Source organism: Sus scrofa, chromosome 2 (assembly GCF_000003025.6).
Source record: "Sus scrofa isolate TJ Tabasco breed Duroc chromosome 2, Sscrofa11.1, whole genome shotgun sequence".
Lineage (NCBI taxonomy): Eukaryota > Metazoa > Chordata > Mammalia > Artiodactyla > Suidae > Sus > Sus scrofa.
Window position 1 is genome coordinate 60,324,444 of NC_010444.4, and position 20,223 is coordinate 60,344,666.

Below are 20,223 nucleotides of genomic sequence, written 5' to 3' on the forward strand. Positions count from 1 at the left end.
ACAGAGCCCCAAGAGGAGGTTTCCAGCAGGAAATGGTAATGACAAGAGCAACAACCAATCCTTTCTCCCAGCCGCCTCCTTTACACCTTATCTCACAGAAGGGGAAACTAAGAGTCAGAGAGGAGAAGTCCCTCACTCAAGCTCACACCAGCCCCAAGTTCACTGACGCTTGTGTTGCTGTTCCGGGAGCACTTACTAAGCGCCCATCTGAGCCAGGCATTGGGTGGGATGACAACTTGGGAAACCTGTGCCACCACCATCCACGGGATCAGCACTGGGTGAGGCATTCCTGTGCCAACTACTGAGCACTGACTGTGTGCCTGGTCCTGGGCTAAGCACGCGGCACAATTTAGCCCCCGTAATCGCCCACATCTGGAGCCAGCCCTCCCAGAGGGGAGGTAAGTCCAGCTCCGTGAACTAACAGAGACCCCCCATCCCCCACCCCCTAGCAGAGTGAGACACCCCCCCACCCCACCCCCACTCCCTGCCAAGGTGGTCCCTTCTCCTCCCTGGCCCCAGTGTCCTCCTCTGCACGACAGGGACGTTCAAATGAGGTCATATGCCGCTGAGAACAGCACTCAGCATATATTAGGGGCAGGTGGGGAAACAGAGGCTCAGCCAGGCCACAGACGCCTGGTCACCTAGCTCAGTGCCCCACCCAGTGTTCATCAGAGAGGCCCAGTCGGGCCTTGGTGTCACCCCTCCCCCTTCCCTTCACAGCCCGGGTGGGAGTGTTGTGATAACCCACAGCCCCCGTTTCCTCCCGGCCAGGAAGGAGCCAGGCAGAGGAAGTATTAAGAGGAGTAATATAAACACTCCCCCCTCCCCCCCGCCGAGGCGAGGTCTAGAAGGGGCAGCAGCCACCACCCAGCCCAGGCCAACCAGCGGAGCAGCGCCGGTGCAGCGGGAAGAGCCTGGGAGGAAGATGGGCCTGGCCATGGAGCACGGGGGACCCTATTCACGGGCCGGGGGCAGTCCGAGAGGCTGCTGGTACTACATGCGCTACTTTTTCCTCTTCCTCTCGCTCATCCAATTCCTCATCATCCTGGGCCTCGTCCTCTTCATGGTCTACGGCAACGTGCACGTGAGTACCGAGTCCAATCTGCAGGCCACGGAGCGCCGGGCTGACGGTCTCTACGGCCAGGTGATGGGGCTCACAGCCTCCCAGGCCAACCTGTCCAAGGAGCTCAACCTCACCACCCGCGCCAGAGATGCCATCATGCAGATGCTGCTGAGCGCCCGCCGAGAACAGGACCGAATCAACTCCAGCTTCCGCCAGTGTCAGGCCGACCGGGTAAGGCTGCAGGCCCGACACTCACCCTGGGAACCCCGGGCTGGTCACCTCACCTCGCTGAGGTTTACTTTCCTCATCCGAGAGACCGCAACAGTCCCAGACAGTCCCGTAGTGCCTGAGGAGCCCATGGAGAGAAGCAATGCATACTTTGCTTGAATATGTCCCATTCAACATTTGGGACATACTTAGACTAAAAAATTATTTGTGGGAGTTCCCGTCGTGGCGCAGTGGTTAACGAATCCGACTAGGAACCATGAGGTTGCTGGTTCGGTCCCTGGCCATGCTCAGTGGGTTAACGATCCGGCGTTGCCGTGAGCTGGGGTGTAGGTTGCAGACGCGGCTCGGATCCCGCGTTGCTGTGGCTCTAGGCGTAGGCCTGGTGGCTGCGGCTCTGATTAGACCCCTAGCCTGGGAACCTCCATATGCCAAGGGTGCAGCCCTAAAAAAAAAAAAAAAAAAAAAAAAAAAAAAAAAAAAAAAAAGGAAAAAGAAAAAAATTAATAAATAAAAACTTTTAAAAATGATGTGTGGTCTAGGTAGAATTCCAGTTTAACTGGGCATCTGGTCTGTTAACAGGCCTGAGCCAGTGACTCAAAATACACACAAAGCCCCCAGCTTGTGCCAGCACACACTAACTGCAAAAAAGAACTGGCTTGATAAATGTTCAGAGCATGAGGTTCTTACTCAGTAGTAAGGATGAATGGCTCAGATTGGCCTGAGGCTAGGTGTCAGCTTTGGAAAAGTTATCTCTTCATCCAATGCCAGGAGGTAGGGAGAAGCTTTTTTTTTTTTTTTTTTGTCTTTTGTCTTTTGTTGTTGTTGTTGTTGTTGCTATTTCTTGGGCCGCTCCCGCGGCATATGGAGGTTCCCAGGCTAGGGGTTGAATCGGAGCTGTAGCCACCGGCCTACGCCAGAGCCACAGCAACGCGGGATCCGAGCCGCGTCTGCAACCTACACCACAGCTCACGGCAACGCCGGATCCTTAACCCACTGAGCAAGGGCAGGGACCGAACCCGCGACCTCATGGTTCCTAGTCGGATTCGTTAACCACTGCGCCACGACGGGAACTCCGGGAGAAGCTTTAAACCCTTTGGCTGAGGGGAAACGGAGGCCTAAGAGAAGAGGTGGTTTGGCATTGCCGGGGCCAGGGGGTGGGGTGGGGGGAGTGGAGGGTGGAGGGGTGGGGGGGTTTTGTGGAGACTGTCACCCCTCACACCCCCAGCTCCTGTCGAACTCAGTGTCCCCCATTTTCTCACACATGAAATTCCCCTGAGGAGGTGCCCCTCCTCAGGCCTTGGCTGGAACACAGTGAGAGGACAGGGGTCGGGGGGCAGGGAAAGGGAGGGAAGAGGGTTGGGGCACCTTGGTTTCTCCCACAGGAGGGGTCTGGGCTGGTTGGGGTAGGGGACGGTCGGGTGGGGGTGGGGGGCTGAAGGCCTTTTCTGGGGCAGGAAGGATTTGCACAGCCCCCCTCAAAACTGCCCAGGCAAGGGTCACACCTCCCCCTCTCCTACCCCCAGGACAGGGCAGGTCTGCCCTCAATCCCTAGAGTAGGGGAGTCCCCACTCAGATCCCCAGGGCGGGACCATGGCCCCACCACAGATCCCTCAGACCAGGGCAGACCCCGCAGACTTCCCATTTCCCAGGAATTGGCCCATTTGGATCTTGCAGGACTTGCAAGGTTTTTGGGTCCAGGAGCCATTAGGACTCCCAGGATCATAAAGATTTTTTTACTTTTTTATTATAGTTGATTGTCAATTTCAGCAAAGTGACCCAGTCATATATATATATGTATATGTATATGTATATGTATATATGTGTATATATATATATTCTTTTTCTCATATTATCTTCCATCATGTTCCATCCCAAGTGATTGGATATGATTCCTTGTGCTATATAGCAGGGCAGAATCATAAAGTTTTAGACACTCACACGTACCTCGGAATCCTGAATGTCCCCATCAGAGACTATTAAAAATCTAAGGAGTTCCTGTCGCGGCTCAGTGGTTAGCGAATCCGACTAGGAACCATGAGGTTGCAGGTTTGATCCCTGGTCTCGCTCAGTGAGTTAAGGATCTGGCGCTGCCGTGAGCTGTGGTGTAGATGGCAGGCGAGGCTTAGATCTGGCATTGCTGTGGCTCTGGCGTAGGCCGGTGGCTACAGTTCCAGTTGGACCCCTAGTCTGGGAACCTCCTTATGCCAAGGGTGCGGCCCTAAAAAAGACAAAAAAATAAAAATAATAAAAATCTGGAGTTCCCGTCGTGGCGCAGTGGTTAACGAATCCGACTAGGAACCATGAGGTTGCGGGTTCGGTCCCTGCTCCTTGCTCAGTGGGTTAACGATCCGGCGTTGCCGTGAGCTGTGGTGTAGGTTGCAGACGCGGCTCGGATCCCACGTTGCTGTGGCTCTGGCGTAGGATGGTGGCTACAGCTCCGATTCGACCCCTAGCCTGGGAACCTCCATATGCCGCGGGATCGGCCCAAGAAATAGCAACAACAACAACAACAAAAGACAGGAGTTCCCGACGTGGCGCAGTGGTTAAAGAATCCGACTAGGAACCATGAGGTTGCGGGTTCGGTCCCTGCCCTTGTTCAGTGGGTTAAGGATCCGGCGTTGCCGTGAGCTGTGGTGTAGGTTGCAGACGCGGCTCGGATCCCGCGTTGCTGTGGCTCTGGCGTAGGCCGGTGGCTACAGCTCCGATTCAACCCCTAGCCTGGGAACCTCCATATGCCGCAGGAGCGGCCCAAGAAATAGCAACAACAACAACAACAAAAGACAAAAAGACAAAAAAAAATAATAATAATAAAAATCTAAGAATCTGGTGAGTTCCCTGTTGCCATAGTGGTTAAGGATCCGGTGTTGTCAAGGATGATCCCGTGATGCAGGTTCAATCCCTGGCCCTGGGAATTTCCGCGTGCAGCAGGTGTGGCCAAAAAGAAAATCAAATCAAATCTGGATCTTTACAACTTCAAAATCATAGCTTCTCCTTTTTTTTTTTTTTTTTTTTTGCTTTTTAGGGCCACACGTGGCATACGGAGGTTCCCAGGCTAGGGGTCAAATCAGAACTACAACTGCTGGCCTACACCACAGCCACAGCAACACAGGATCTGAGCCGCATCTGCAACCTACACCACAGCTCAGGGCAACGCCAGATCCTTAACCCACTGAGCAAGGCCAGGGATCAAACCTGCAACCTCAAGTTTCCTAGTCAGATTTGTTTCCGCTGCACCACAACAGGAACTCCTATAGCTTTTTTTAAAATCTCCCTTAAAGTTGACAAATTCCTCTGGCCTGGAACCTCTCAGGGTTTTCACCAAGGACCCCCCAGAAAGGGGGTGCTGATGCTGAGGAAGAACCCCCATCCCTGCTCTGCAACCCCTTATGTCGGATGGTAACCAGTACGAATCTTGGTCTTTCCCCAATCCTGGTGGTGCTACAAAACAGGGATTTTTTTCTTGAATTCTCTATAAATGCAACTGTATTTCTGGCACTGAGACCCTGGAAGAGAAAGGGGAGATCAACTCAGTGGGTTTTTTTGAAGGACCGCCCCACCCCTGCATGGGGTCAACGTGCCTGAACTTAGACCCAGGATGCCCACAGGAGAATGAAACTGCATTTAGGGGCCATTTTTTTTCACTTCCTCCAACTGCAAGAAAACCTCTTTCTCACTTCATCTTTGGCTCTCAGTCACACCAGTAGCTCTTCTTCTGCAGGGAAGGCTTTTACAAAGGAAGTCACTGGAGTTCCCGTCATGACTCAGCAGTTAGTGAACCAACTAGCATCCATGAAGACACGGGTTCGATCCCCAGCCTCACTCAGTGGGTTAAGGATCTGGCGTTGCCATGAGCTGTGGTGCAGGGCACAGGTGCAGCTCAAATCCCAAGTTGTTGTGGCTGTGGTGTAGGCCGGCAACTGTAGCTCCGATTGGACTCCTAGACTGGGAACCTGCATAAGCTTCGGGTGTGGCCCAAAAAGACCAAAAAAAAAAAAAAAAAAAGGAAGTCACTGGAACTTCTGGAGTTATTTCTGTCCTCCTCCAGCCCTAGGTCTTTAGCACAGGGCCAGCTTCCAAAGGAGTGAGGACAAGAAGTGACAGAAGGGCAAACCCTCTTCACCCTTCATATCTTTCCTTGTTATATTTCTGCAGAGGGTTCTATTCCAAAGTTTCAAAGGCATGAACTTTGTTTTAAAAAAAACTTTAAAACTTCATAAAAACATAACGTACATGCCATGCGGTTGGCCCATTTAAATTGCATATGACAGGAGTTCCCGCTGTGGCTCAGTGGTAAAGAACCTGACTATTCATGAGGATACAGGTTCAATCCCTGGCCTCGCTCAGTGGGTTAAGCATCCAGCATTGCCATGAGCTGTGGTGTAGGTCGCAGGTGCAGGTCAGACCTGGCATGGCTGTGGCTGTGGTATAGGCCGGCAGCTGTAGCTTTGATTCGACCCCTAGCCTGGGAACTTCCACATGCTGCAGGTGCACCCCTAAAAAGAATATAATAATAATAAAATGTACATAACAGAGTTCCCGTTGTGGCTTAGCAGGTTAGGAACCTGACTGGTATCCATGAAGATGCAGGTTCAATCCCTGCCCTCACAGTGGGTTAAGGATCTGGCATTGCCATAGCTGTGGTATAGGTCGAAGTTGCAGCTCAGATTTGGGATTGCTGTGGTTGTGGTATAGTCCAGCAGCTGCTGCTCGGATTCAGCCCCTAGCCTGAGAACCTCCATATGCTGCAGGTGTGGGCACCTCCCCCCCAAAAAAAGTGTACATAACAATGATTTTTGGAGTTCCCGTTGTGGCTCAGTGGTTAACGAATCCAACTAGGAACCATGAAGTTTCAGGTTCAATCCCTGGCCTTGCTCACTAGGTTAAGGATCCAGCATTGCTGTGAGCTGTGGTGTACATTGCAGATGTGGCTCAGATCCTGCATTGCTGTGGCTGTGATGTAGGCCAGCGGCTACAGCTCCACTTGGACCCCTAGCCTGGGAACCTCCATGTCGCAGAAGTGGCCCAAAAAAATGTCAAAAAGGGCAAAAACAAAAACAAAAACAGAACATTCTCGGAGTGCCCGTTGTGGCTCAGCAGAAATGAATCTAACTAGTAACCATGAGGACGCAGGTTAGATCCCTGGCCTTGCTTAGCGGGTTAAAGATCCAACATTGCCATGAGATGTAGTGTTGGTTGCAGACTCAGCCCGGATCTGGTGTTGCTGTGGCTGTGGCGTAGGCCAGTGGCTACCGCTCTGATTGGACCCCTAGCCTGGGAACCTCCTTATGCCCTGGGTGCAGCCAAAAAAAAAAGAATAGTTTAATCACCCCAAAAAGAAATACCATTAGGGGTCACTTCCTGTTCCCCCTCCCCCCAACCCCTGGTAACCAAGAATCTGCTTCCTGTTTCAATGGGTTTTCTTACTCTAGATATTTCATCAAAACAGAATCATACACCATGTGGTCTTTTGTGTCTGGCTTCTCACACTCAGCACGGTGTTTTCAAGGTTCATCCAAGTTGTAGCATATGGCAGTACTTCATTCCTTTTTTATGGCTGAGTAATAATCCCCTATATGGATGGTTCACATTTTATCCATTCATCTCTTGATGAAACACTTGGATTGTTTCTACCTTTTGGCTATTGCGGTTAGTGCTCCTGTATTTGCGTGCAAGTTTTTATGTGAACATATGCTTCTGCCGCTCCTGGGCATATACCTAGGAGTGGAATTGCTGCAGCATAGTGTAATTCTCTTTAACTTTTTGAAAAACTGCCAGATCATTTTCCCGCTGGTACAGAAAATGCTGTTTCCTCCACATTCTCGCCAACACTTGTTACTGTTCATTCTTGGGGTTTTGTTTTATCTATAGCCATCCTAAATGTTGTGGAGTGATATGTCATTGTTATTTTCATTTGCATTTCCTCATGACTGAAGATGGTGAACATCTTTTGATGTGCTTATTGACTTTTGCATATTTTCTCTGGAAAAAAATCTATTCAGATGCTTTTCCCATTTTTCCATCGGGTTGTCTTTTTATAACAAAAATTGATTTTACTTTTATGTATTCTGGTTACTAGTCTCATCATCAGATTCATGATTTGCAGTGTTTTTCCCATCTATGGGTTGTTTTTTTCCCCTTTCAGTATAAAAGTTTTTAATTTTGATGAAGTCCAATTTAGGTTTCTTTTTTTGGCTGCTTATGCTTTTGGTGTCTTATCTAAGAATCCAAGGTCTTGCAGAGTTAACACCTGTGCTTCCTTCTAAGGAGTTTTAAGTTTAAGCCCTTACATTTAGGTCTTAGATCTCTTTGGAGCTAATTTTTGTATATGGTGTGAGGTTGGAGTCTAAATTAATTTCTCAGTATGCGGCTATCCAGTTGTGCTAATACATTTGCTGCAAAGACTTTCCTTAGCAGACACCTGAGCAAGTGAGGATTTGTTTTTTACCATGGGACACTTTTATTTCCTTTGTATTAGAAAAATCTTATCGGGAGTTCCCGTCGTGGCGCAGTGGTTAACGAATCCGACTAGGAACCATGAGGTTGCAGGTTCGATCCCTGACCTTGCTCAATGGGTTAACTATCCGGCGTTGCCGTGAGCTGTGGTGTAGGTCACAGATGCAGCTCGGATCCTGCATTGCTGTGGCTCTGGTGTAGGCCGGTGGCTACAGCTCTGATTAGACCCCTAGCCTGGGAACCTCCCATATGCCGAGAGAGCGGCCCAAGAAATGGCAAAAAAAAAAAAAAAAAAAGACCAAAAAAAAAAAAAAATCTTATCAACCACAGTCTCTTCTTCAGATTTCTATATGGCAGACACCTCTTCAAAAACCAGCAAAGAAAAGGATTTCTATATCTGGAATCACTATGGCATCATCAAGAATGAGGAAAATTCTGGGGTTTTATTCAGGCTTCTATCTGAAATTAGCTGTTCTGAATAAAGATATTTTATAATCAAATAAAGGTTACAAAACATTGACATACAAAAAAAAAAGACTTCATTCCCATGGAATGACCCGGACACCTGAATTAGTTCGCATGGGTTGCCTTAACAATGTACCACAAACCAGGCGGCTTAAGTATCAGAAATTTTCATGCACGCACAAAATCGAGATGTTGGTAGAACTGCTTCATTCCGAGGGCCATCAGGGGAAGTATCCATGCCTTTCTCCTTGACTTGTAGATGGCTGTCTTCTCCTAATGTCTTCAAATCATCTTCCCTCTGTTCAAGTCTGGGTGTCCAGATTTCCAGATTTCCTCTTAAAAGGACTCCAGTCATATTAGATTAGGGCCCATTCTCACCATCTCATCTTAACCACCTCTCTAAAGACCCTGTCCAGAGTTCCCTGATAGCTTAGCAGGTTACGAATCTGGCGTTGTCACTGCTGTGGCTCAAGTCAGTAGCACAGATTCCATCCCTGGCCTGGGAGTTTCTGCATGCCATGGCCATGGCCAAAAAGATAGATAAATAAGACCTTGTTTCCAAATACCCTTGTATTCTCAGGTCCTGAGTGTTGAGGCTTCAACATATGAGTTTGGAGTGGGGGACATAATTCAGCCCATAACAGCTCCCTTGTCAAAAATCAGTTTTTGACTGGCCATAAATGAGAATTAATGTTTTCAACGTTCATCCTAGATGCTGTCAATGCTTTGTTCCTTTTTATAGCCAAATAGTATTAATCACAACAACTTTTTTTTTCTCGGTTAACTAGAATGCCTTGGGGAAGAAGTGATTTGTTTTTTTTTTTTAACTTTTTTTTTTTAAATCAAATGAGATCCTTTAAGTTCTTTTTTTTTTTTTCTCTGTCTTTTTGCCTTTTTCTAGGGCCTCACCTGCGGCATATGGAGGTTCCCAGGCTAGGGGTCTAATCAGAGCTACAGCTGCCGGCCTGCGCCAGAGCCACAGCAATGTGGGATCCGAGCCGAGTCTGCAACCTACACCACAGCTCATGGCAATGCCAGATCCTTAACCCACTGAGCAAGGCCAGGGATCAAACCTGCAACCTCATGGTTCCTACTTGGATTTGTTAACCACTGAGCCATGATGGGAACTCCCTTTTAAATTCTATAGTGCTTTACAATTTTTAAGTTTCACAACATGATTTCATACAATCCCATAATAACACTTTTGTAAAATCCCCTACCCCTATACTGCCCCTCCCCCCTTGCCTCTCCCTACTGGTAACCACTAGTTTGTTCTCTTTATCTGTGAGTCTGCTTCTACTTTGTTATATTCACTAGTTTGCTGTGTTTTTCAGATTCCCCATGTAAATGATATCATATCACTTTCTCTGATTTATTTCACTTAGCATCATGCCTTCCAAGTCCATCCATGTTGCTGAAAATGGCAACGCTTTATTCTTTTTTTTTTTTTTTTTGCCTTTTCTAGGGCCGCTCCCTTGGCATAAGGTTCCCAGGCTAGGGGTCTAATGGGAGCTGCAGACACCAGCCTATGCCAGAGCCACAGCGTTGCAGGATCCGAGCCATGTCTGCGACCTACACCACAGCTCACGGCAACAGCAACGCCGGATCCTTAACCCAGTGAGCAAGGCCAGGGATCGAACCCACAACCTCATGGTTCCCGGTCAGATTTGTTAACCGCTGCGCCACGACAGGAACTTCCTCATTCATTTTTTAAGGCTGAGTAGTATTCCGTTGTCTATAATAGTTAAAGCTTTTGAAGATCAGCCGGTAAAGAAGCCATGTCCTTGTAAAAGTACAGACCACCTGGGTGCTGGATCTGGGGCCCCAGCCCTCAGGGTCTGGACAGCCAGGGGAAAGGAGTTTCCACAGGAGCTAGACACTGAGTTCTGTCCTGTATCCTATCTGGGCAGGCGATACACTTGAACAACCAGGTGTACATGGCTGCGATTATCTTGAGCGAGAAACAATGCCAAGAGCAACTCAAGGAGACAAACAAAAGCTGCAATGGTGAGTGGTGTGGGCTGTGGTGAGCAGGGTAGTGGACTCCCCGCCCAGTCTCTTGGCAACCCCCAATCTTCCCGAGCCTTATGGTCCTATACCCACAGATTTGAACCTCATGCTGAACCAGAAAGTCAAGACACTGGAGGTAGAGTTGTCGAAGGAGAAGTTGGTATGTATGAAAGACAAGGAGAGCCTGGTGCTGAGCAAGCGAGTCGTGGAGGAACAGCTGGTGGAGTGTAGCAAAGCCCGAGAGCAGCAGCGGCAGGAGCGACAGCTGGCCGAGGAGCGGCTGCAGAAGGTGCAGACCCTCTGCCTCCTGCTGGACAAGGACAAGATTGAGACGGAGCTGCGAAGCCTGTGGAGGGACTCCATCATCTCGAGATCCCTCGACAGCCTGGGCTACAATATGTACCATCCCCTCGGCTCGGAACTGGCCTCCATCCGGAGAACCTGTGACCACATGCCTACCCTCATGAGCGCCAAGGTGGAGGAGATGGCCCGGAGCCTGCGGGCCGGCATCGAGCGTGTGACCCGAGAGAATTCGGATCTCCAGCGCCAGAAGCTGGAGGTCCAGCAGGGCCTGCAAGCCACTCAGGAGGCCAAGGAGAAGGTGGAGAAGGAGGCCCAGGCCCGGGAAGCCAAGCTGCAGGCTGAATGTACCCGGCAGACGCAGCTGGCCCTGGAGGAGAAGGCAGCTCTGCGGAAGGAGAAGGACAACCTGGCCAAGGAGCTGGAGGAGAAGAAGCGGGAGATTGAGCAGCTCAAGATGGAGCTGGCCATCAGCAAATCGGCACTGGACACCTGCATCAAGGCCAAGGTGGGCTGGAGCACCCTGAATTTGGGTTGTGTTGGGGGCAAGGCTGGAGGGCAAGTTGGTGGTGATGTTCACTTTGGATGTGAACTTGTTTCTGTTGTTGTTGTTGTTGTTGTTGTTTTCTTTCTCTTTTTCTTTCTTTTTAGGGCTGCACCTGCAGCATATGGAAGTTCCCAGGCTCGGGGTCCAAATCAGAGCCATAGTTGCTGGCCTATGTCACAGCCACAGCAACAGCAACAGCAACGCCAGATCCCAGCCACATCTGCAAGCTAGATGCAGCTTGCCGCATCACCAGATCCTTCACCCACTAGCATCCTCATGGATACTCATTGGGTTTGTTATCACTGAGCCACAATGGGAACTCCTGTTGTTTTTTTTAACTTAGTTTTTTGAGTTTGGCTTCCCCAGGCTAGGCTGGAATAGTTAGGGCTCACTCAAAAGTGTAACTGGTTTCATTGATGTTAGGATTGGGGCAGCATTTTGAATGGGGATCAGCTTTGAGAAAGGGTGTGGGGTTAAGACTGGAGTTGGAAGTGAGGTGGCTGTCGGGTCCAGGGTTGAGTGGGGGGCAAATCTACTGTGGTTGCTTTGGGATTGGAGTGAGTTGAGGCAATGGGGCAATGAGGGTGGATTTAGACTGGGGGCTGGGATCAAACATGAGTGGCTGAGAGTCTACAGTTGGCTTTAGGATTATGGTCACTGTAATCCATAATCCTAAATATGTAGGATAACATAGGATAATGTGTAGGATAACATACACATTAATAATTCTTTTTTTTTTTTTTTTTTTTTGTCTTTTCTAGGGCCGCACCCGTGGCGTATGGAGGTTCCCAGGCTAGGGGTTGAATTGGAGCTGTAGCCGCTGGTCTACACCAGAGCCACAGCAACGCAGGATCCAAGCTGCATCTGTGACATGCACCTCAGCTCACAGCAAAGCCAGATCCTTAACCCACTGAGCAAGGCCAGGGATCGAACCCCCAACCTCATGGTTCCTAGTCGGATTCGTTAACCCCTGAGCCACTATGGGAACTCCAATAATTCTATTAACGTAGGATTTTTGGCATTAGGATTGGGGTAAAGTTTGAGATTGGGCACAACATTAAGAAAGAGTTAAGGGGAGTTCCCTGGTGATGCAGCAGGTTAAGGGTCTGGCGTGGTTGCTGCTGTGGCACATGTACGATCCCTGGCCCAGGAAATTCTGCATGCCATGGGTGTGGCCAGAAAAAAAAAAAGTTAAGGTCTGGGGTTTAGTCTGACTAGTGGACCTCGAAATTGGCTTGGAGTTAGGATCAGGTACTCCTCAAGGGTTGATGTCAGGGTTGGGATGGATTTGAGTTGAACTGAAGGTTTGGGTTAAGATTGGGGTTCTGTGTAAGATTTCATTAGTCTTAGAATTAGGTTGAATTTGGAGTATGTATTGTAAGGAAAGGTTAAAAGTTGTGTCCGGGTGGATGTTGGGTCTAGGGTTGGGGGAGGAGTGGATCTAGGGCTTCAGTAGTTTGGGGATTGGTTGTGTTGAGACTGGAGTTGAGGCTCAGGTGGGTGTAGGTGGCTGATGGGTCTAGAGATGATTAGAAGTTTGGGGTCAAGTGTAAATTCAGAACTTCATGGGCAAATGAGATTGGGATTGGCATTGACCATGGATTAGGCATTGAGATTAGGTAGGGTTTAGGTTTGGCTGATTGGGGAGTTGAGTTGGTCTGGTGTTGGGATATATTTGAGGTGAAGGATTAGGTGACCCTGGATTAGAGTGGGATTGGGGTCAGGGTCAAGGCTGGGTCTAGAGTAGAAGCTGGGTGGATGTTGATCTTGGCTGGGGCTAGGCTGAGGTTCTAACTCAAGTAGAGGCTGGAGTCAAGGTTGAGTTGGAGTTGAGCATGGTGTTGGGAAGCTATGTATGGGTGGCCATAGTGGAGCCCAGGGCTGGGGGAAAGGGGAGTGGTGTAGGGTTTTCATAGTGTCTGGGTCTAGGGGATGGGATATAAAGTTATGGTTAGATCAGGTTTGTCATGGAGAGTGGGTTTAGGTCAGTGTTTGATTCTGAGGAAGGTTCTGTTTTCATGCTGGGATCGGCTTTTAGGTGACTGAGTTCAGAACTGGCTTTGGATTTCAGGTTTGGGGGGATTAGCTCAGAGTTGCTTGAGGGATGGCATTAAGAATCAAGAGATGCATCTAGGCGCAGCTGAGACGAATCCCGCTAGGAACCATTGAGGTGGCAGGTTCCATCCCTGGCCTCGCTCAGTGGGTTAAGGATCCAGCATTGCCATGAGCTGTGGTGTACGTCGCAGACACAGCTTGGATCTGGTGTTGCTGTGGCTGTGGTGTAGGCCAGTGGCTACAGCTCCGATTAGACCCCTAGCCTGGGAACCTCCATATGCCACGGGTGTGGCCCTAAAAAGACAAAAAGAAAAAAAAAATAAAAGAATCAAGAGATGGCATTAGTTTACAGAGAGGGTCAACTGCAGTCTGGCAGGGAGCTGGGTTGAGTGGATGGACTCAACTGGGGTCATGGATTGGAGTCAAGTTGTCACGGAAACTGAGGCAGGACCCCTGAAGAGTGGGGTCTCTGTGGGGCTTCCAAGGGAAGCCAATCCTTTGAGGGCAGGTGGCTGCAGTGATTGTATATCCATCATCACTCGTGTCCTTCTCCATGGGCATCTGTCTGTTTCTCTGCCCTGGAAGGAACTCAGGTCTCCAAGGGCATTTAGGGGCAGGAGCCACCCTGGGACTTGTTCAAGGGCCCTGGCTTCCACCAACTTCCTTTCATCCTTCTTCCCACAGTCTCAGCCGATACCTGGGCCAAGACCTGTGGGCCCTGTCCCCAACCCCCCTCCGATCGGTGAGTGACAGAGGGCAGAGCCAGGAAAGAGGGGGCAGATTCCACATTGTACCCCGGGGTGCTAGCCCAGGGGAACTGGGATGGGTGGTGGTGGGGTGCATGCTACTAAGGCATCAGGTTGGGGCTGACCCCTCCCTCTCACGGCAGACTCAGCTACCCTGGAGGAATTCAAGAGGAGGATCCTGGAGTCCCAGCGACCCCCTGCCAGCAATGCCATAGCCTCAGCCAGGTAAGGTTCTGGGCGAGCTGAGATATTTCAGACTCAGGACTTTGGACAAGGCTGGGTACAGGACTAGGGGTGGGAGGAGGCTTATCTCACACAGGTTGCTTCCTTAATTGGGCTCCTGCTGTATACCACGCCCTATGCTGGGCCCAGGGAACACAGCTGTGACCAAGACACACAAGTTCCATTCATGAAACTCCATGAGTTGTGGGCCAGAGAAATAATGGAGGAGGCAGGGTAAGAAGGATGACTTCCATTACTGGGTGCTTACTGTGATCTCGGCACAGTCCTAAGCACTCTACTGGATTGATTTATTTAATCCTTAGAATCCTAACCTATAGGTGAGCTATCCCCACTTTCTGGATGAAGCAAATGAGGCACAGAGAGGGTGTACATCATGCCCCAGGTAACACAGCCAGAGCTAGGACACACCTAGGTGATTAGACTTCAGAGAGGCAGGAGGGCCTCAGTGAGGAAGAAGCCTTTGGGCTGGAGGTGGGACAGGGGCCCAGCCTGGGGTAAGGCAGGGGGAAGTGCTCTAGGCAGCAAGAACAGCCAGAGCAAAGGCCCTGTAGCCAGATAAGGGTGGCAGAAGTGAATGGAGCTGAGGAAAGGGAGGAGGGAAAGCTGCGTCCAAGGGTGGCCCTTTCTGAGCCTCACTTTCTACCAATACAAAAATGGGGTCTCCGGGAGTTCCCACTGTGGCTCAGGGAAAACAAATCTGACGAGCATCCATGAAGAGGCAGGTTCGATCCCTGGCCTCGCTCAATGGGTTAAGGCTCCGGCATTGCCATGAGCTGTGGCGTAGGTCGTTGATGTGGCTTTGATCTGATATTGCTGTGGCTGTGGTGTAGGCCGGCAGCAACAGCTCCAATTGGACCCCTAGCCTGGGAACCTCCTTATGCCAGCTGTATGACCCTTAGAAAAACAAACAAAAAACGGGGGTCTCCAAAATCAAGACCATGGAAATGCATTGCCAACTGTAAAGTGCTGGCTGGAGCAGGGGACCCAGGGCCTCAGCAGTGAGCATCAAGGGGGTCTGGCTCACTGCCTTCACCCCCCTCACCACCTCCCAGGGGCCCAGTCATCCGCTGTACAAACCCTGTGCGTCATGGGGTGGTGACTCAGGCCACAACCCTAAGAACACCCTGTGCTCCCTCCAGGGTCACAGTTCTGCCTCCTCTTTGGAACCACACTGCTGACCTAGGAGCCAGGGATGGGCATTCTCGTTTGCAGTTTAGGACCTGAGGCTTGGGAAAGCATCTGGGTTTTTTTTTCAGATCCTTTGGACCACAAAGCCCATGCTGTTAGTGGTTTTGCCACCAGGCTACTGTCAACCAAATCTATTTCAGCCTCAGGGTGCTCAACAAAGCCCTTGGGGTCAAAAAGACTTCCAGAGGTCTGTCACCAAATCCCCAGGGTCCTCCATATCCAGCTCCATCTCCATGATACTTCTTCTTACATACCCCCTCTGACTGGGAGCTCACCCCCTTGTAGAACCAATGCCCTCTCTCCAAATGGCTCTGCCTGGAGAGATCCCTCAGCCTTGAGCGGCCTGAGGAGAGGGAAGCAAGGGGGGTTGAGGGAAGACAGAGGTTTCCTCTACCTTGGCCTGAAGCCATATGGCAAGGAAGGAGGTTCTATTATTATCCCCATTTCTCAGAGGAGGGAACTGAGGCCCCAGGGAAGTGATCAGCCTGGGGTCATGCGTCAGCAAGTCAGGGCTGGAGCCAGGCTCCCGGCCCTGGCCTATCTAGGTCTCAGCTGAGAACAGGGAAGCTCTGGACATTGTTTACCCCAAATGACAAAGTCCCCACCCTTTGACAAGGAAACAATGAGTACTTAAGCCCGGGCCCCTCCTGCCTCTCTCTTCAGGGTTGCAGGAAGGGCCTCATGGGCCAAGGGCTCCAGCCTTGAGTTCGTCTTTTCCTGAGAAAGGGGCCAGGGGCAAGCAGGCTGGGGTCTTTGCTCTGAGTTCAAACTCTAACTTGGCCAGTCACTCACTGGGCAGCCAGTGAGTGAATCGTAACATCCACATTTTAGATGCATCCAGTAGGGGCCCAGATCCAAGACCTGGCATCAAATCATGAAAAAGCAAAAGCAAAAGATGTTGCTTTTTTATTGAAACTTTTTTTTTTTCTGCTTTTTATGGCTGCTCCCATGGCATATGGAGGTTCCCAAGCTAGGGGTCGAATTGGAGCTACAGCCACCAGCCTACATCACAGCCACAGCAATGAAGGCTCCAAGCCAAGTCTGCAACCTACAGCACAGCTCACAGCAACACCAGATCCTTAACCCCCTGAGCGAGGCCAGGGATCGAACCCGAAACCCTTTGGTTCCTAGTTGAATTCATTTTGCTGCGCCACGATGGGAACTCCAAAACCTTTTTTTTTTTCTTTTTAGGGCTGCACCTGTGGCATATGGAGGTTCCCCAGCTAGGGGTCAAATTGAAGCTGCAGCTGCGGCCTACACCATAACCATAGCAACGCAGGATCCAAGCCGTGTCTGCAACTTAATGCCATAGCTTGCAGCAACACTGGATCCTTAACCCACTGAGTGAGGCCGGGGATCAAACCCGCATCCTCATGGATACTAGTCAGGTTCATTTCCACTGAACCACAATGGAAACTCCTAATTGAACACTTTTTAAGTCATTTTCTGTTAAGGGCAAGTTCACCAGCTTTCCTTTACTTGGTAAGACTGAGTGTCCCTTGGAAATCAGTTTATTTCAGTTAAAAAATAAAAATAAAAACACAATGGAAGTACCCTGGTGACCCAGAGGTTAAGGATCTGGCATTGTCACAGCCTCTGGTTGCTGCTGTGACTTGGATTCAATCCCTGGCCCCGGGAGCTTTTGAATGCAGTGGGCATGGCCAACGGAGAAAACCCCATAATAGACATGAAGACAAATATTAAGTAAATATTGGTTTAGGGGCTATATGGCTGGAGATGGCAAAAGTCACAGTGTGGAAGGTTGAAGATGGGAGACCAGCCCTGGCTCTGAGTGTCAATTCAAGTTCACTGCCATTGCTATGATGATTTGTTTTTTCATTCAACCTGTATTTTTTGAACAGCTGCAGGTGCTGAGGCCACAGGAAGAAATAAGCCACAGAAATTCAAAACTTCACCCTTGTGTGGCTCATAGTCTAGTGGGGAAGACAGATGACAAACCAGATAAATGAAATGGGACAGGCCCCCTAGGTGATGGGTGAGACCAGAAAGGGAAGATGGAGCTTGAGGAGGTTGGAATTTTCCACGGTGGGGCCAAGGCAGGCTTCACTGAGAAGGTGAACATTTGAGAAGTGAACAAAGAAAGATGATGGAGGGAGTTCCCGTTGTGGCACAGTGGTTAATGAATCCGACTAGGAACCATGACTTTGCGGATTTGATCCCTGGCCTTGCTCAGTGGGTTAAGGATCTGGCGTTGCTATGGCTGTGGTGTAGGCCAGCAGCTGTAGCTCTGATTAGACCCCTAGCCTGGGAACCTCTACATGCCACATGAGTGGCCCTAGAAAAGGCAAAAAGACAAAAAAAAAAGAAAAGAAGAGAAAGAAAGATGAGGGAGGACCCATGCAGGGTGCCCTGGGCAGTGAGCACAGCCCTGCAAAGGCCCTGAGGCAGGACCTGCCATGTGCCTGGTGAGTTTGACTGAGGAGGCAGGTGCAGCTGGAATGGAGTGATCCAGGAGAGAATCAGGGTGATGACGGGCAGATCAGGCAGGGCTACAGCGAGGACTTGGGGAACCCTGGGAGGGCTGCGAACAGCAGCGCACATGACCTGACTCAGGTGTTCACAAGACTCATTCTGGTCACTGTTGAGGGGGTGACATTGGGAATCTGGATCCAGGTGAGGAACAGGGCTTAGGAGCCTCGGTCTCTAAAAATGCCCAGGGATGACCCTCTTTTGCTGGCTGGCAGGCAGAAGTGGTTCAAGAATGTCTGTCAGGGCTGGCCCAGCGCCCGCAAATGCTGGTAGCAGACAGAGACTGGAGCTGGGAAGGGGGTGGGGGGGGTGTGGGGGTGGGGTGGCCAGAGCCAACCAAGGAACGTGAGGCTGCGGGGGGGCCCCAGGGAAGAGCCGGGGAAGGAAGGGAGGGGGCCAGCGGAAGCGGCACTTGGCTCAGGTCCCCACCTCCCCCATCAGGAAACAGCCTCTGCGCCAACTCTTGACCCCTCAGGAGAACCTTTGCCAGGCCAGGGTGGGGGAAGGGCATTCCAGCCAGTGGAATGGCTCCTGCAAAGGCAAGGAGGGGGAGGGGCGGAAGTGAAGCGATGACCCTGAGCATGGGGGGGGTACTTTGGCAGGTTTTGATTCCCCCATGGGGAGGCCTGGTGGGGGCAGTGGGGGTGGAGCCTTGGATGCCAGATAGAGAAGATCTGGCTTTGTCCTGAGGGCCCTGGGGAGCCATGGAAGCCTGTGAGCAGGGGCAGGCTCAATAGAAGAACTCTCTTGGGGGAGTTCCCCCTGTGGCACAGTGGGTTCTGTGGCATCTCTGGAATGCTGGGACGCACGCTGGAGCGGGGTTGGATCCCCAGCCCCAGCACAGTGGGTTAAGGATCCAGTGTTGCCACAGATCCTGTGGCTTGATTCTGATCCCTGACCCGGGAACTCCACAGGCCACGGGGGGCAGCCAAAAAAAAAAGCTCTAGGTCAGTTCTGTGTAGGCGAAAGAGGGAAACTGAGGGGAGTACCTGTTGTGGCTCAGCGGGTTAAGAACCCGACTAGTATCCATGAGGACATGGGTTCAATCCCTGGCTTTGTTCAGTGGGTTAAGGATCCAGCGTTGCCCAAGCTGTGGTGTAGGTTTGCAGACGTGGCTTGGATCTGGTGTTGCTGTGGCCGTGGTGTAGGCGGGCAGCCGTAGCTCTGATTCGACCCATAGCCTGGGGACCTCCATATGCCACAGTGCGGCCCTAAAGAGAAAAGAAAAGGGGGGCCAAGGGCTTTGAGCAAAATCTCAGGATCCTCAGGGCCTTAAGAAGCAAAGGGAAGAGTCAGACAGACTGCAGCAGAGGCCTGGAGCATAGCAGGTGGCCTCTCTGAACCTCAGTCTCCTCATCTGTATAATGGACAGGTGCACCTCTCAGTCCCGCCATTCCCCAGAGGTTCAACAAGTAGAAGTCTAAGGAGTCCTAGGGTTCCCGGGAGCAAGACGGGACCCGGGGTAAGAGGCAGGCCCAAGTGAGGTTTATCCTTCCATCTGTCTGACTATGTATTCCCATCTCCTTCCTGTCCCAGTGGCTGAGGCGGCTCCAGGCCCCAAGGACAGAGGGGTGGCCCTGACTCACCTGTCTGGAGACAAGGTGCAGCGAGACGCCCACGTCGCGGGATGCAGCCAGGGCCGAGTCAGATGACCTCCCGCGCACATACACTAAAGTGGGAACCTTGGCCTGTGCCCCCACCCACCACCCTCTCCGCCTCCCCCACACCCCCGCATACTCTCTCACAGGCTGCGCCTGCGCCACATAGTCCCTCACCCATAGACGCCGTGACGATGTCACAGATGCAGTGACATCACATAGACATGGTGGTAACGCCACACATTGTCTAGATGATGACATCGCAGAAATATGTGGCGACATCACACACACCCTTTCTGCCCAACACCCCGAGAGAAATTACGCCCCTCCACGCATGTGGGCCAAAGCACCCGAAGCGTTCCTCGTGTCTGGAGCATCCCCACGCTCCAGGCCAGGAGAAGTGAGAACAGGAAGACTTTTGCCTTCATCTGCCCCTGAGAGTTTCCAGGCTCCCCTTCGAGAGGGGGACATCTGGTCCAAGGGTGAGTGTAGCCCCCTGGCCTCCTTAGAGCCCACGAAGGCAGCTGCCCCTTCACACCCTCCCTCCATACTCAGCCCTGCCTCTACCGCCCTTATAAATGTTAGTGGCACAAAATAAATGTTATCGAATCCCTTCAAAGACCCCAGCGTCATGATTCCTGCTTTGAAAAGGCACCACCAGGCTATGAAGAGAAAAGAACTAGAAATAAAATGAAAGCTGGAGGAGTTCCCACCGTGGCGCAGTGGTTAACGAATCCGACTAGGAACCATGAGGTTGCGGGTTTGATCCCTGCCCTTGCTCAGTGGGTTAAGGATCCGGCGTTGCCATGAGCTGTGGTGTAGTCGCAGATGCAGCTC

The 20,223-nt window shown here is 51.0% G+C and overlaps 1 protein-coding gene across 2 annotated transcripts; it reads left to right on the forward strand.

Moving 5' to 3' along the window:
- On the forward strand, nucleotides 122-20,007 carry PLVAP (plasmalemma vesicle associated protein). Of its 2 annotated transcripts, none has more exons than XM_021083559.1 (7): nucleotides 122-398; nucleotides 772-1,294; nucleotides 10,120-10,216; nucleotides 10,315-11,027; nucleotides 13,806-13,863; nucleotides 14,011-14,092; nucleotides 19,325-20,007. In XM_021083559.1, the coding sequence occupies exons 2-7, from the start codon at nucleotides 926-928 to the stop codon at nucleotides 19,329-19,331; spliced, it is 1,326 nt and encodes a 441-aa protein (XP_020939218.1). In that variant the 5' UTR covers nucleotides 122-398; nucleotides 772-925; the 3' UTR covers nucleotides 19,332-20,007. The 2 variants fall into 2 exon arrangements, with proteins under 2 accessions (XP_020939218.1, XP_020939219.1); XM_021083560.1 differs by having other exon boundaries at nucleotides 135-398; nucleotides 838-1,294.